This window comes from Prionailurus bengalensis, chromosome E4 (assembly GCF_016509475.1).
Source record: "Prionailurus bengalensis isolate Pbe53 chromosome E4, Fcat_Pben_1.1_paternal_pri, whole genome shotgun sequence".
In the NCBI taxonomy this organism is placed as follows: domain Eukaryota; kingdom Metazoa; phylum Chordata; class Mammalia; order Carnivora; family Felidae; genus Prionailurus; species Prionailurus bengalensis.
The window spans coordinates 15,826,534-15,839,387 of NC_057360.1; the positions used below are offsets into that span (position 1 = coordinate 15,826,534).

Consider the following 12,854-nt stretch of genomic DNA (forward strand, 5'->3'; position numbering starts at 1 on the left):
TTTTTCAGAATACCTACTAATAAGTCGTAGGTATTGTTCTAGTTGCTGGGGAAGCAGTAGTGATCAAAACAAAAATCCATTATATTGAAAGAGAGGAGACAGACAATAAGATAACCAAAATACAAACTATTTACATAACGATGACTTGGATAAATGGAGCAAAGAGGGGGAGTGGGACGGGTATGTGTAAAACTTTAGACTGGGTGGCCTGAGAAGGTCTCCTTAAGAAGGTCACATTTGATTAAAGACCTGAAAGAAGGCATGAGTATGTCTTGTGGATATATCAGGAGAAAAATGTTCTAGGGAAAGGTAAGAATAAGTGAGAAGGCTTTGATGTGGTAGGATGCCTGGCATGTTCTGTAGAGGTGAAACTGGAAAGGAATGAATCAGGTGGAAAAGAATAGGAGACAAGGTTAGAAAGAAGTAAAGAACCCCAGATCATGTGGGGCCTGGTAGGTCACGGGCAAGAGTTTCACTTTTAGTGAATGATGGAAACCATCAGAGAACTTTTGAGCAGAGGGTTAAGAGAATCACTCTGGCTTCTATGCTAAAAACAGACAGACAACAGGAAGCTATTCCATAATCTCTGAAGAGAGATGAGTGGTAATAGTGAAGGTGATAAGCAGATGGATTTTGAAGGGAGGGCCTACAGAATATGCTGTTGGATCACATGTACATATGAGAGAAAAAAAAGTTATGGAGATCTCTAAGGTGTTTGCATGGAGAAAATGAAATGGAAGGTTGGAGCTGCCACTAAAAGGAATGGGAGTGGGGTGGGAGCAGTGCTTAGAGCTCACTTTTGGACAGGTTAAGTCTGAAATTCATACTAGACATTCAAGTAGACCTTCTGGATATTGAGCGAGAAGGTGGATATACAAAAGAATTCAGGAAGGAGGTTTGGGCTGGATATAATACATGTTTCTCAGATACGTTTTTTGTTGTCGTTGTTCATTTATTTATTTTGAGAGAAAGAGGGAGAGAGAGGCAGAGGGAAAGAGAAAATCCCAAGCAGGCTCTGCTCTGTCAACACAGAACCCGATGTGGTGGCACGCAATCTCCCGAACCGTGAGATCACAACCTGAGCCCAAATCAAGAGTTGGAAGCTTAACCTACTGAGCCACCCGGGTGCTCCTGTTTCACAGATTCAAAATCAAGTGCTACATACACCATTATTTTATGTGTCACCAAAACAGAAAATATATTGTTAATTAGATTATCATGTCATTATTTATACAGATGCATCCCAATTTCAGAAATGCTAAGATCTGAAAAAAATGTGGGCTTCAGAACTGATGAAATATAGTAAATTTGTGAGTTGTATAAATACTATTTAAAGCTATGAGACTAGAGATTATCTAGGGAATGGGTATAAACAGAAAAGAGATACATGGATTAAACTATGGGAGCAATCCAAAAATTAGAGGCTATGAAGATGAGAAATCAGCTCAGAAAGGAGGCTCAGGAGGGTCCAGTAAAATGAGAAGGAAACCGTGGTGGCTTAGAAGCTGAGTGAAGAAAGTGTTAAAGAGGATCATACAGTGAACAACAACATTAGATGCTGCTAACAGGTCAAATAAAATGAGAACCAAGAAGTGATGTTTGAACTAAGTACATGGAAGTCATTTGTGACCTTGACAAAGCAGTTTTGGTTGAATAGTGGAGATAAATGCCTGATTGGAGTGAGTCCAACAGCAGGAAAAAAAAAAAAAAAAAAAAAAAAAAAGGAGGGGGGGGACGGGGAGCTGTGTTTGCTGACAGAAATACACTAGCAGAGAAGGAAACTTGGTGATATAGAAAAGAGGATACTAGAGTGACATACTTGTCAAAACGGTATTAGAACACGAGATGAGAGAGGGGCCTTAGCTTAGAGGCACAATTTATCCACTGTCACACAAGGAGAGCAGAAAACACTGTCAGGAATGCAGACAGACAGGCTGGTGGTGGGTGGGGCAGTGAACGTGAGGAAGTGCTCTTTTGATTGCTCAGAATAAGAAAGCACCGTAGTGAAAAAAGAAAAATGACTGAGTTCTAGGAATATATCTGACCTGGTTTGATTAAGCAATTTTGGTAGTAAATCCTATTAAGGTATGTTGATAAAAACTGGAGGGCCCTGAAGGCCACTGTCAAAAGTTCCACACCTTATTCAATAAAGCAATGGGGTGCCACTGAAAGTTTATGAGCAAAGAAATAAGATCAGAGATGTGATTTATTTTGCAGCAGTAAGTGGACTGGATTGGAAGAATTAAAAGAACAGAGGAAAATGGAAGTCATTTGGTCTTGGGGAAAATAATGCAGCCCTCACCCAGGCATATTAACAGGCATGGGATAGAGGGAGATTGTGAAAAAAGATAGATCCTATTGTCTGAAATGGTATGTAGAGCAAGTGAAAGGCAAAGATATGAACTAGGACAAAAGACTCAGGTTTTAAGTGTAAATACCTCAGACAGTGAGGTCATTTAACAGAGAAAACACAGGAAGAGCTGGTATCAAGTGAAGAAGAATTTGTGTTGAAGAACAAAGAGGAGATGATGGAGAATCTCAGAAAGCATTTGTAAAGTAAGTCTGGAGTGATGAAGAGATAACAGCGTTAGAGATATTTGGGAATCTGTTCTCTGCAGAGAGTAACAAATGACCATCACCAATAGAATGCAGAGAAAACAAAATTCTAAGAATACAACTGGCCTACTCCTCAGTGGGCAAGAGAGGAAAGAGTGGTCAAAGTAAGCATATCTTTATAATAAGGGATCAGGAATTTTTTTGTTGTGTTTTGAGGGAGAGAAAGCATGTATACAGGGAGAGAGAGAATCCCAAGCAGGCTCCATGCTGTCCAGAGCAGAGCCTGACATGGGGTTCGATCTCATGAACCGAGAGATCATGACCTGAGCTGAAATCAAGAGTTGGATGCTTAACCGACTGAGCCACCCAGGCGCTCCAGGAAAGTTCTATATTAAGAAATTAGTTAACAACATCATCAAACGCTAAAGAGAAACCAAGTAATTTGAGGACTGAGAAGAAGCCTTTGGAATAAGAAATGGGATAAATTGCTAGTGAATGGTAAGAGTTTTAGCCAAGCAGCATGAATAAAACACAGGGACAGCAATAGGACATAAGGATTTTAAAATACCTTAGATGTGAAAAATGAAGGTTGAGTGATTTTCAGGTCAAGGGGAAGGAGTAGGAAAAGGGCTGATAAAGTAAAACTATGCAAGAGAGGATACTTGATGAATGAGACACCATTATCACAGAGAAGGAAAAATCTGGGACCAAGAAAATGCAACTAAGGACATATGAAAAATATGAAATATATATAGAATTGCATTTCTATATGTATGTGTGTATGTATGGACGTATGGGTGAACTCAAGCTCACACATACATAGTGAGACAAAATGAGAGAACTTGAGTTTCGTCAAAGCAGATGAGAATGGTAAATACAGCATAATTTTGTGATGCAAGAAAGAGAAAACAAAAAGGATCCCAGAGTGAATTACTTTCCTGGTCAAGTGAGCAGTACGGCAAAAAGTATTAAGTGTTAGCTGAAGCAATAAAGAGATAGATGGACAAGATCGTGGTCAGAAATTTAAATACTGTGTAAAAGGTCTGGAGTAACCACTCTGGGAAATTCTTGAGGAATGCAACAAAAGATAATTAAAAGAATCACTGAGCAGCACTGAGACACACACAGGACAGTCCACTTATTTTCCTTGGGTTTATTTACCTGGACTAGGGTCAATGTTTGCCAGTAGCTCCAAATGGGGTCTTAGTCGGTTCAAGTTTGCTGGATCTCCAGTTCGCTGGAGAGCAATTGTTAGTTCCTGAACACTTTGTGCAAAAGACGCTGGGGTCTGCAACTTAAAAAAGAAAAATATTAACTTTCCAAAAACCAGATAATCCTTTTAAAATAAAAATTACTTAAAATATTGCAATCATTTTTGCACTTTATTACCTTTAATTTTACCCTCCCACACATTCCATGCTTTGGCTAGAGACTGAATTACCTGCTGCCTCAACAAAGCCTGCACTTCCCTGCATTCACAGCTTGACATACTGTAAACTCTCTTCCCTCTGATGCACATTCCTCAAATGTGAGACCTTTCTCAATTCCTCAATTTGGAAGTAGACTCTTACCACCTTACGTTCTTAGAGCACTATTAGTTTGGCTCTTGGAGTGCTTCCAAATAACCGAAATCTGGAGTCTCGAGATAAAACTATACAATACCAAGAACAATGAAACTGAATTCCATCAAACTAGCTTGAGTTCAAGTTCTACTACTGACCAAAGATCATGACACTGGATATAACCTTTACAGACTCAATCTGAAGTCCAATTGCTATACAGACTAAATAATTTCAAAAGTCCACTCCAGCTTAAAAAAAAATCTTAGAATGGTTTGGGATTCTTGGAAGCAATCAGATTGTGTATTTTTCTAAAGCTTTATGACATACTTCTCACATTAACTCTCCTAAGATGGACACACATATGAACTTTAAGAGGGGAAATTGATTAGGTTATAGTGACTAAAGGGTCTTACTTGGAAACATTTAGCTCTCTATGTAGTTTATTAATATAGATCAGAATTGTTTCCCCACAAAAGATCACTCTTTAAAGGTAATTTAAAAAAAAAAAGCATACATTTTAAAAAACATGAAAAATAACAGAACTATCATTTGAATGCTCACATGCCTTTATTCAATTTTTTCATCTTAGCATGCTTTTTATACACTTATATAATCAGCCATTTATGAACTTATGGTTTTGGCTACCATTAATATTATAACAAAAGCATTTTTATATTGCTACCCTTTTCATTATGAAATATTTCAAAGTGTCTAATATAATGACGACACCCATGTATCTACCACCAGGACTTAATAAAAATATTTCACTGACTTTTAAAGAAATTGAATGTTATATATCAGCTGTAGAGAGTATCAGTCCTGAAATAACTAATTTTAATCGCCATGTAACGGAGTTCTGAGCAGAAAGATAGACAACTTCTTTAACAATCTGCATATGTTCTCCTTTATAAATAATGTAGCAATTTAATGCCTTTGAGCTCATAACATTTTTGAAAGTTTGGATTATTTCCTTAAAATAAGTTCCTGGCAAGATTAAATTGATCAAAAGACATGAATATTTTGTTTTTATTCACTGACAAATTGTTTCCCAAAAGATCTGTAATACATTTTACAAACCATCAGCAATGTATGGCAATATATGTCTCTTTGACTAATATAATAGGCAATATTTGTTATGTCACTATTTTAATGGTGTATTTAATTATTACTGGAGTTGAGTTCTATCCTATCAATTAAATGTATTTCCTCTTTGTGAACTGATAGTTCATGTTTCTTTGTCCACTAATTTACTATGATTATTGCTTTTCATATCACTTTTAATAAATTATCTGCACTGTCCAACACAGTAGTTATTAGCAATAAGTGGCTATTTAAGTTTAAATTAATAAAATAAAATAAAAATGTAGTTCTTCAGTTGCACGCTCACATTCTGGGTGCTAAACAGCTGTGGGTGGTTAGTGATCACCAATTAGACACTGCATTTATAAAACATTTTCATTACCACAGAAAGTTCTACTGCTCTGCATGAAAAGATGCCACATACACTGCAAAGTTTGTTTACCAGTTTGTTGTAAGAAGGTCTCTGGATATTATTTGAACTACTGCTCATGATGTGAGGATACTGTTATAGGATAAATTATATAGTCTAGTTCACACAAAAAGGTCAACCTCCTTAGAGAATCTTTGTAAAAGCAAGCCAAGTTTATTTTCAGAGGTAGATAGCTACTCCTATAAGAGACCATTACTAAAGTTTCAAAACATTTTCATCAGTCAGCTGCATAATTTCAGACCTAGGAGTTGGAGGTAGAATTTGGGCAAAAGTATCTAGAAAAGATTTATACGACAAAAATATATTACATTGGAAATTATGTAACAGGCAGTTATAAAACACATTTTGCAACTGTCCTTTGACATCAATACAGTACTCATCCAAAGAATCCTATCTTTGGGAACAGCCAAAAAAAAAAAAAAAAAAAAAAAAGTGTCAGAATAGTCCGGAAAGAGATTTTGTGGCTAAGAACATAGATTCTAGAATCACTATACCCGAGTTCAAATCCAGCCCCATCACTGATTACCTATATTACCCTGGAGAAATGTATTTAACCTCTCTCTGTCTCCTTTAATAATACCTTTAAGACCTTTAATAATACAGGTCTATTAAAAGGATTAAATGATTATCCCACGAGGCATTAGTAGGCTCTCAGTAAGTGTTAAATAGTATTATATTTAGACTACTCTTACATATTGATCTTAATTTCTGCAAATTGTGAGGTGGGTTCTAATGAAAACAAGTATTTAAGGTAAAATAGTACAAATTAATGCTATTACTGAATGCAATATATTTACATGCTGCTTTAAGACCTTTTTTTTTTTGCACTTTCATATATTTCATGTTGAATTACAACAAAAACAATTACGGTATTACCCTAGCTTTAACAAAATTAAATACAGTTCTTAGAGTCAGCAATAATGGAGCTACTCTAGTACTCTTAGTGATCTTTATATCATAACAAAGAACAGAAAAAGTAGAAATACATTTATTGAAAATCTGATCAAACCTAGAATGATTCAGTAACTTATGTGAAATTATTGTGACTGAGAATCTTAAGAAATCTCAACTTATACATCTTCCAGACCATTAAATGGCTGTTATAGGAAGACAATAAAGGCCTTTAGAAAATGGGCTTAATGATTTAACAATGATTAAAACTCAGAGAAGAAAGAAGAAAGAGAGGCAACAACAATAGAGATGGAAGACACTCAAGAAGAATACAAAAGAGTGTAGGACAAAGCGTTAGAACACTACAGTGAAATCTTTTTATTTTTTTCTTAATGTTTTTATTTATTTTTGAAGGGGAGAGAGATACAGCATGAGCAGGGGAGGGGCAGAGAGAGAGGGAGACGCAGAATTGAAAGCAGGGTCCAGGCTCGGAGCTGTCAGCACAGAGCCTAATGCGGGGCTCAAACTCACGAACTGTGAGATCATGACCTGAGCTGAAGTCGAACGCTTAACCGACTGGGCCACCCGGGCTCCCTATAGTGAAATCTTATATGAATGATGTCACTTGTACATCAATTTAATTTATATGAACAAACTGGTAATGATGTGACTAGTTATGATACTCAACTACAGATAACTAACTTGTAAGAAAAGCCTGACATATGGTATTCACTCTAACATACATTTGTTAAATAAATAAATTACTAAATCATCAATTATCAAAACTCCAAGATGTGTCCAAGTAAGGAACATAAAAGGGTCTACCTTGTCAATGATTGACTGCATATGAGACTTGTGAGACTGGTCTCCATAAAGCAATGAGGACCATTGGTCTGGTGCAATCCGTAAGCCTGCTTCCATGGCAATCTGCACTATCTGAGAGTCGTGTTCTCGCCGCAGAGCTTCATAGGTTCTAAATTCTTCCTTCAGCTGCATCAAAGAAGAGTCTTCATCACGTTTGGTGACCTAGTAAGACACACATAATCTCATGAGTCAGGTAAGAAACAAAATGAGTTTGTATTTTACATGAACACATACAGAGAACAATTTTTAATATAACAAATTTCTTTTAGCAACAATAGCAAGATAAAATGAACACACTGTTTTGCGTGTAAAACATTTCCCCCTTTACAGATGTCAAACTCTTCTGAATAGGACTTACAGAAAGAATGACTATGTGCTGGGGCAAAGTCCCAAGATTGGATAGACCTTAACACATATACAGTTTATTTAAATTGTAGGAATGTGTATATGCATTTTCCCCCTAAACGTTTATTTGTTTAGGAGAGAGAGAGAGAGAGAGAATGAGCACAAGTGGGGGAGGGGCAAAGAGAGAAGGAGAGAGAGAATCCCAAGCAGGCCCCAGGCTCAGCACGGCGCCCGACATGGGGCTCGATCTCACGACCCTGGGATTGTGACCTGAGCCAAAATCAGGAGTAGGACACTCAACCAACTGAAACACGCAGACATCCCTTCATATGCATTCCTGAAAAGAAGAAAATATGTGGGGCGCCTGGCTGGCTCAGTCAGTGACAGCATGTGACTCTTGGTCTGAGTCATGAGTTCAAGCCCCATGTTGGGTGTGGAGCCTACTTTTTTATATATACATATGTCTGTGTGTGTGTATACACGTGTGTGTCTGTGTGTGTGTGTGTGTGTGTGTGTGTGTACGCGCGTATGTGTGTTAAGGTAAAATATATTCTACAGTATATTAGGATACAGGTGATCCTGGACGAGATGAGCCTCTGGCCTAAACCCCACTTGACTCAAAATGTAACGATATAACAAAAATAACAGCAGTAACTACCTCGACAAGCTTAGAGAATTCAATGAGTTAATATGTCAATATGATGGTTAATAAGTTAACACACTGACTGGCACATGCTAAGGGCTCAATAAGTGTTAATCATTTTAATCACTAAAAGATATTATCATCATTATTATTTTGCACTTTCTGATGGTGGCCTGGACTGCAAAACTCCATGGAAAATTAAGCTAAGCACAGATTATTCATTTTTAGAATCACGCCAGCATCTGAATGGTGCTCAGTTAGGAGTACCACCTAGCTCAATGCCAAGCAAGCCCAACAGTAATAATCCACAGTTATGAAGAAGAAACATACATTGCTTTTTTCACAATAACTGCATGAGTATTTTTTTCTTTTTTAAAAATCATTGCTTTATTCTCGTAAGGTCTCAATTTCCTCTAGTAGAAAATTTTCATTTTTTTTCCATCAAAGAAAAACTACAGAATATGTTAGTCAAGATTTCTAGGTCACACTGACATTATATTTTAAAATGTATTCCATTCTTATTCCAAGAAAGTCTAACTTAAATTTTGTTAGCTAAGTCCGTACAAAGACCAACTGATTAAAAGAAAAATTTTGTTAAAGACTTGTTTGACTTGTTAAAGGCAAGTCAAAAGACCACACGTGTATGAGTATGTACAAAAACATACTCTCAATATAAGCTAAATATTATTAAAATGTAGAATGTTTTCTATATGATATAATAGGGTTCCCTGGACTTGGCTCTCAGAACTCTCTTTTAACTAAAAACAATCAAAGATTTCCAAGAGATGCAATGTCTAAAGTAACTCCTGGAACTATAACTGTACTCAGAAGGACCAGAATTATCCCAGTTTGAAAAGGTTTTTCAAATGGAAATAAAAGAGATGCTAAAAGGACATAACTAGAACACAGCTATACGGACACATATAGCTGCAAGGAGGAGGGAAAAGCTTAGAGAAGTAAATGAGTTAGTTTAGTTAATGTTTAATTGTTAATATTATGTTAACTGTTAATAACTGCTAATATTATATTAAATGTTAATAACTAATAGTTAATATGTTTAGTTAATTTAGTTAATATGTACTAATAGTACATTATTACCGGCAAGAGAAGAAAGCAGGCAGACAATAGAATAAAGAAACATAATCATGACTCAAGTGAAAAACTGGATTTTTTGCAACTTCCAATCTCTTTTTAATTATATTAATACTTCTAATTAGGATTGAAAGAGGTTCACTGTAGGTATTCTGGGGTTTTTGGATCCCTACTTCACAGTAGGGAAGTAGGGATTACTACTTCACAGGAGAAGGCTAGATTTCCTTTTCTTTCATTTTCTTTTTCAAGCTTGCAATACTGTATCTGTCTGGTGCTGTTAGTAGAGAACAAAGAACTTTGGAAGCAGACAGACATTCTAAACTGTATTCCAGATGACACTGTAAAATCATGTTATTACAATCATTACAACAAATGTTGTTATTCGGGGACAATCTGAACCAGTTGGGAGTTATTTTGGCTAGAGTTTCTCACAGTTCCAGAGGTGCTTACGGCAAGGACAGGGTTGGGTACAAACCTGGAGTCCACAGCACATTTTCAGTATATATATTTAATCTGTCTCTAGAAAGAAACTTAAGAATATTGGCATTTAGTTAGAGCTTAAAATTTTTTTTTAATTAAATTGGTATGCTTTCCTGTTGATTCTGTGAACCATTTCATCTTTCTCAGAAAATGAGAACATAGACAAGACTATAGTAGGACATAGGATTCTTTAGTTTGAGTGTCAGATGAGGGGACATGGTGACCAAGGAATGGATTTCCTTATAGGCTGTATGAATTAAAACAATTTCAGAGGCATGCCTGGTTCATGAAGTACTAATTATGTGTTGTGTCAGAAGTAAGAAGCCTTAGATGGGGCACCTGAGTGGCTCAGTTGGTGAAGCATCCGACTTCAGCTCAGGTCATGATCTCATGGTTTGTGAGTTCAAGCCCCATGTCGGGCTGGCTCTCTGCTGTCAGCGCTGGGAGCCCGATTCGGATCCTGTTTCCTTTTTCTCTGCCCCTCCCCCAGCTGTGCACACAGGCTCCCTCTCCCTCTCTCTCAAAAATAAACATTAAAAAAGTTAGAAGAAGAAGGCTTGACATTAAGAAGTCAGGAAAACAGGATGAAAAATAAATGATACATAGTGAGCACCAATGTTGGAAGCAGTGCTGATTCAATCTGGGATACAAAAGAAGTCATCCAGCATTACTATCTACACTGAAAAGAAAGTGGCAAATGGAGCTCCAGTACTGTTTTAACCCCACTGTGTATATGGAATTATAGCAGGAGCAAAGAGCCCAATAAAATTTCTTCCTGCTTCAATGACTCTCTGCTCAGACCAATTCTGCTTATAGTCTCGGCGGGGAAATGACACAGTTTAATGGTCTCTTCAAATATAAACATCTATATAAGCCTCGGTTTATGTTGTTCACTATCTAATATACAAAATTCAATGTAACAAGATTTAACTTTAATAGGATACCATCTACATTCTTGAAATGTTGAAATTTTCTGAGGGGGCAACTTTATTAAACTCAAAGATTTACTATTTAAGTTGGGGAAAAAGACAAGGTTTCCTTTCAAGCCCAAATGTAACGCTGGTTCCCTGGTTCATACCTTGAAGCAGGAGGCTCTATAAAGGAGCTGGACAACATGCCCAATGCTAGTTTTAGAGGCTTGAGGAAACCGTGGCTCCAACCTTTGCACCACAAAGAGAACCAATACTTTTCTTGACAAAGCAGAACCATCTTCCAAGGCCAAGAGAACCAGCTTTAGAGCTTCCTCCTGCATTGCTAGGAAAAGTTGGGCAAAACCAGAATTTATCATATGCAAAGATAAGACACATCTATTTATTAGAAGGGCAATACTCAAAAACTTCTGCAGGTGCCACTTAATTAATGGGCAACACGACACAAAAACACAAAAAGTATTCACAGTTATACTTTCTAACTATTTTGGGGCAATTTTATACTACACTCTATATATTTTACTTAAGAAAACAGATAAAAAATTAATACATTCAAGAAATATTTCTATCAAAATGAAAACTTTTGCCATTAAAAGTTTTAAGTGCTCTAAAAAACTGACATGGAATTGCCCAAGCCATGATCGTCAAGTGGGATATTATTTTGTAACAACAGATATTGCAAAGAACTAGTCTTTCTACATGGCACTTACAGTTCTGACACCATACTTTTAGAATTACTGGCATAATAAATATCAAACTTTAATCACATACCTGGTCCAAGGAACTGGCAGCCCCTAGCTCTGACTGCTGCCCAGAGATTGGAGGACAGTTGCTGAGGATTTTGGTGTTGAAGAATGAGCTCTGTAACTGTTCGTTCACCTAAAGATCGAGCTGCTCTCATAGCACGAATCCTGCCTTCCTCTTCCACAAGTTGGCAGTGGACCAGAGTCACCAGCTTCCTCTGCATTGGGCGACTCAGAACACTCTGAGTAGTGCTATTCAGACCCACTCCTTTAAAAGAGAGTAAAAAGTTATTTCTAGGTTTACAATGCAGCTTTTAAGAGTCCAAAAAAATTTCCTCTGATGGGCTGACTGACTTCATGGATATGTGAACAGCTCTGGTTTCTACTAGGATATTTAAAATAAACAAGAGATAAAATGATATAAATAAAAGCCTCGTTTTCATTTTAAAAATATACAAAAGTTGTTATATCATGTAGAAATAATATTCATTGTAACATTAAATATATTATTATTCATCACAACCATGGAGGGACACAATTAATAATTAATTTAAGACCCAAATCTTGAGGTCATAACAATTCTGGCATATTATTTCATAACAGTTAATTTTATGTTCCTATTGAAACAATAAGCCATAATGGCAAGGCGGTAACAGCAACTTCCAAGTTTATTACATTCTCTATGGCACATCATATAAAACTGAAAAGAAGGCAGATAATCCAGAGTTGTCAAATGGCGGGAGCCCTCCTGAAACCACTAGTATATTCACACTTACTTTTGCAACTCATTCAAATGTGTCCAACATCACATAAACTTTAAATTCATCTCTTGGAATGGTTTGTAATGATATTATTTACTACTAGTGGGTTTGACTTACAATAAATAAGTGAATTTCATTAACATTCACTTACACCCCACCATTTTTATGGTAAGAAAAGCATCTTTCATAAACATTTATTTGGTATGGATAGTTGCATCTGATTCACCTCTAGCACTGCTGAGTGGTTTCAGGTACAATGCTAATTCTTCTACACATTTCTTGGCTTCCTCATAATGCTTTGTATCTTCAACCCCACTACACAGAGTAATGGGCTGCTGCTCAGGGACCTTGAGGTCAAAAAAAAGGTCTGTATGAGTGCACACTAATTAATTAAACAAATGTCTTATTAAGTATATTTTATGCACTGCTACTCTAAAGTGGTAACATCAAAACTCCCACTAAATTTACTGAAGCCTTT

The 12,854-nt window shown here is 36.6% G+C and overlaps 1 protein-coding gene across 2 annotated transcripts in view; it reads right to left on the reverse strand.

Annotated features, from left to right (window-relative positions):
* Positions 1-12,854, reverse strand: part of RC3H1 (ring finger and CCCH-type domains 1) — an 87,006-nt gene that overhangs the window by 33,772 nt on the left and 40,380 nt on the right. For both annotated transcript variants that reach the window (XM_043568541.1, XM_043568540.1), the window contains exons 3-7: positions 12,603-12,723; positions 11,644-11,883; positions 11,022-11,197; positions 7,345-7,545; positions 3,718-3,850 (exon numbers count right to left, since the gene is read on the reverse strand). In XM_043568541.1, the coding sequence (XP_043424476.1) occupies positions 3,718-3,850; positions 7,345-7,545; positions 11,022-11,197; positions 11,644-11,883; positions 12,603-12,723 (871 nt within the window). The remainder of the gene's footprint in view (positions 1-3,717; positions 3,851-7,344; positions 7,546-11,021; positions 11,198-11,643; positions 11,884-12,602; positions 12,724-12,854) is intronic.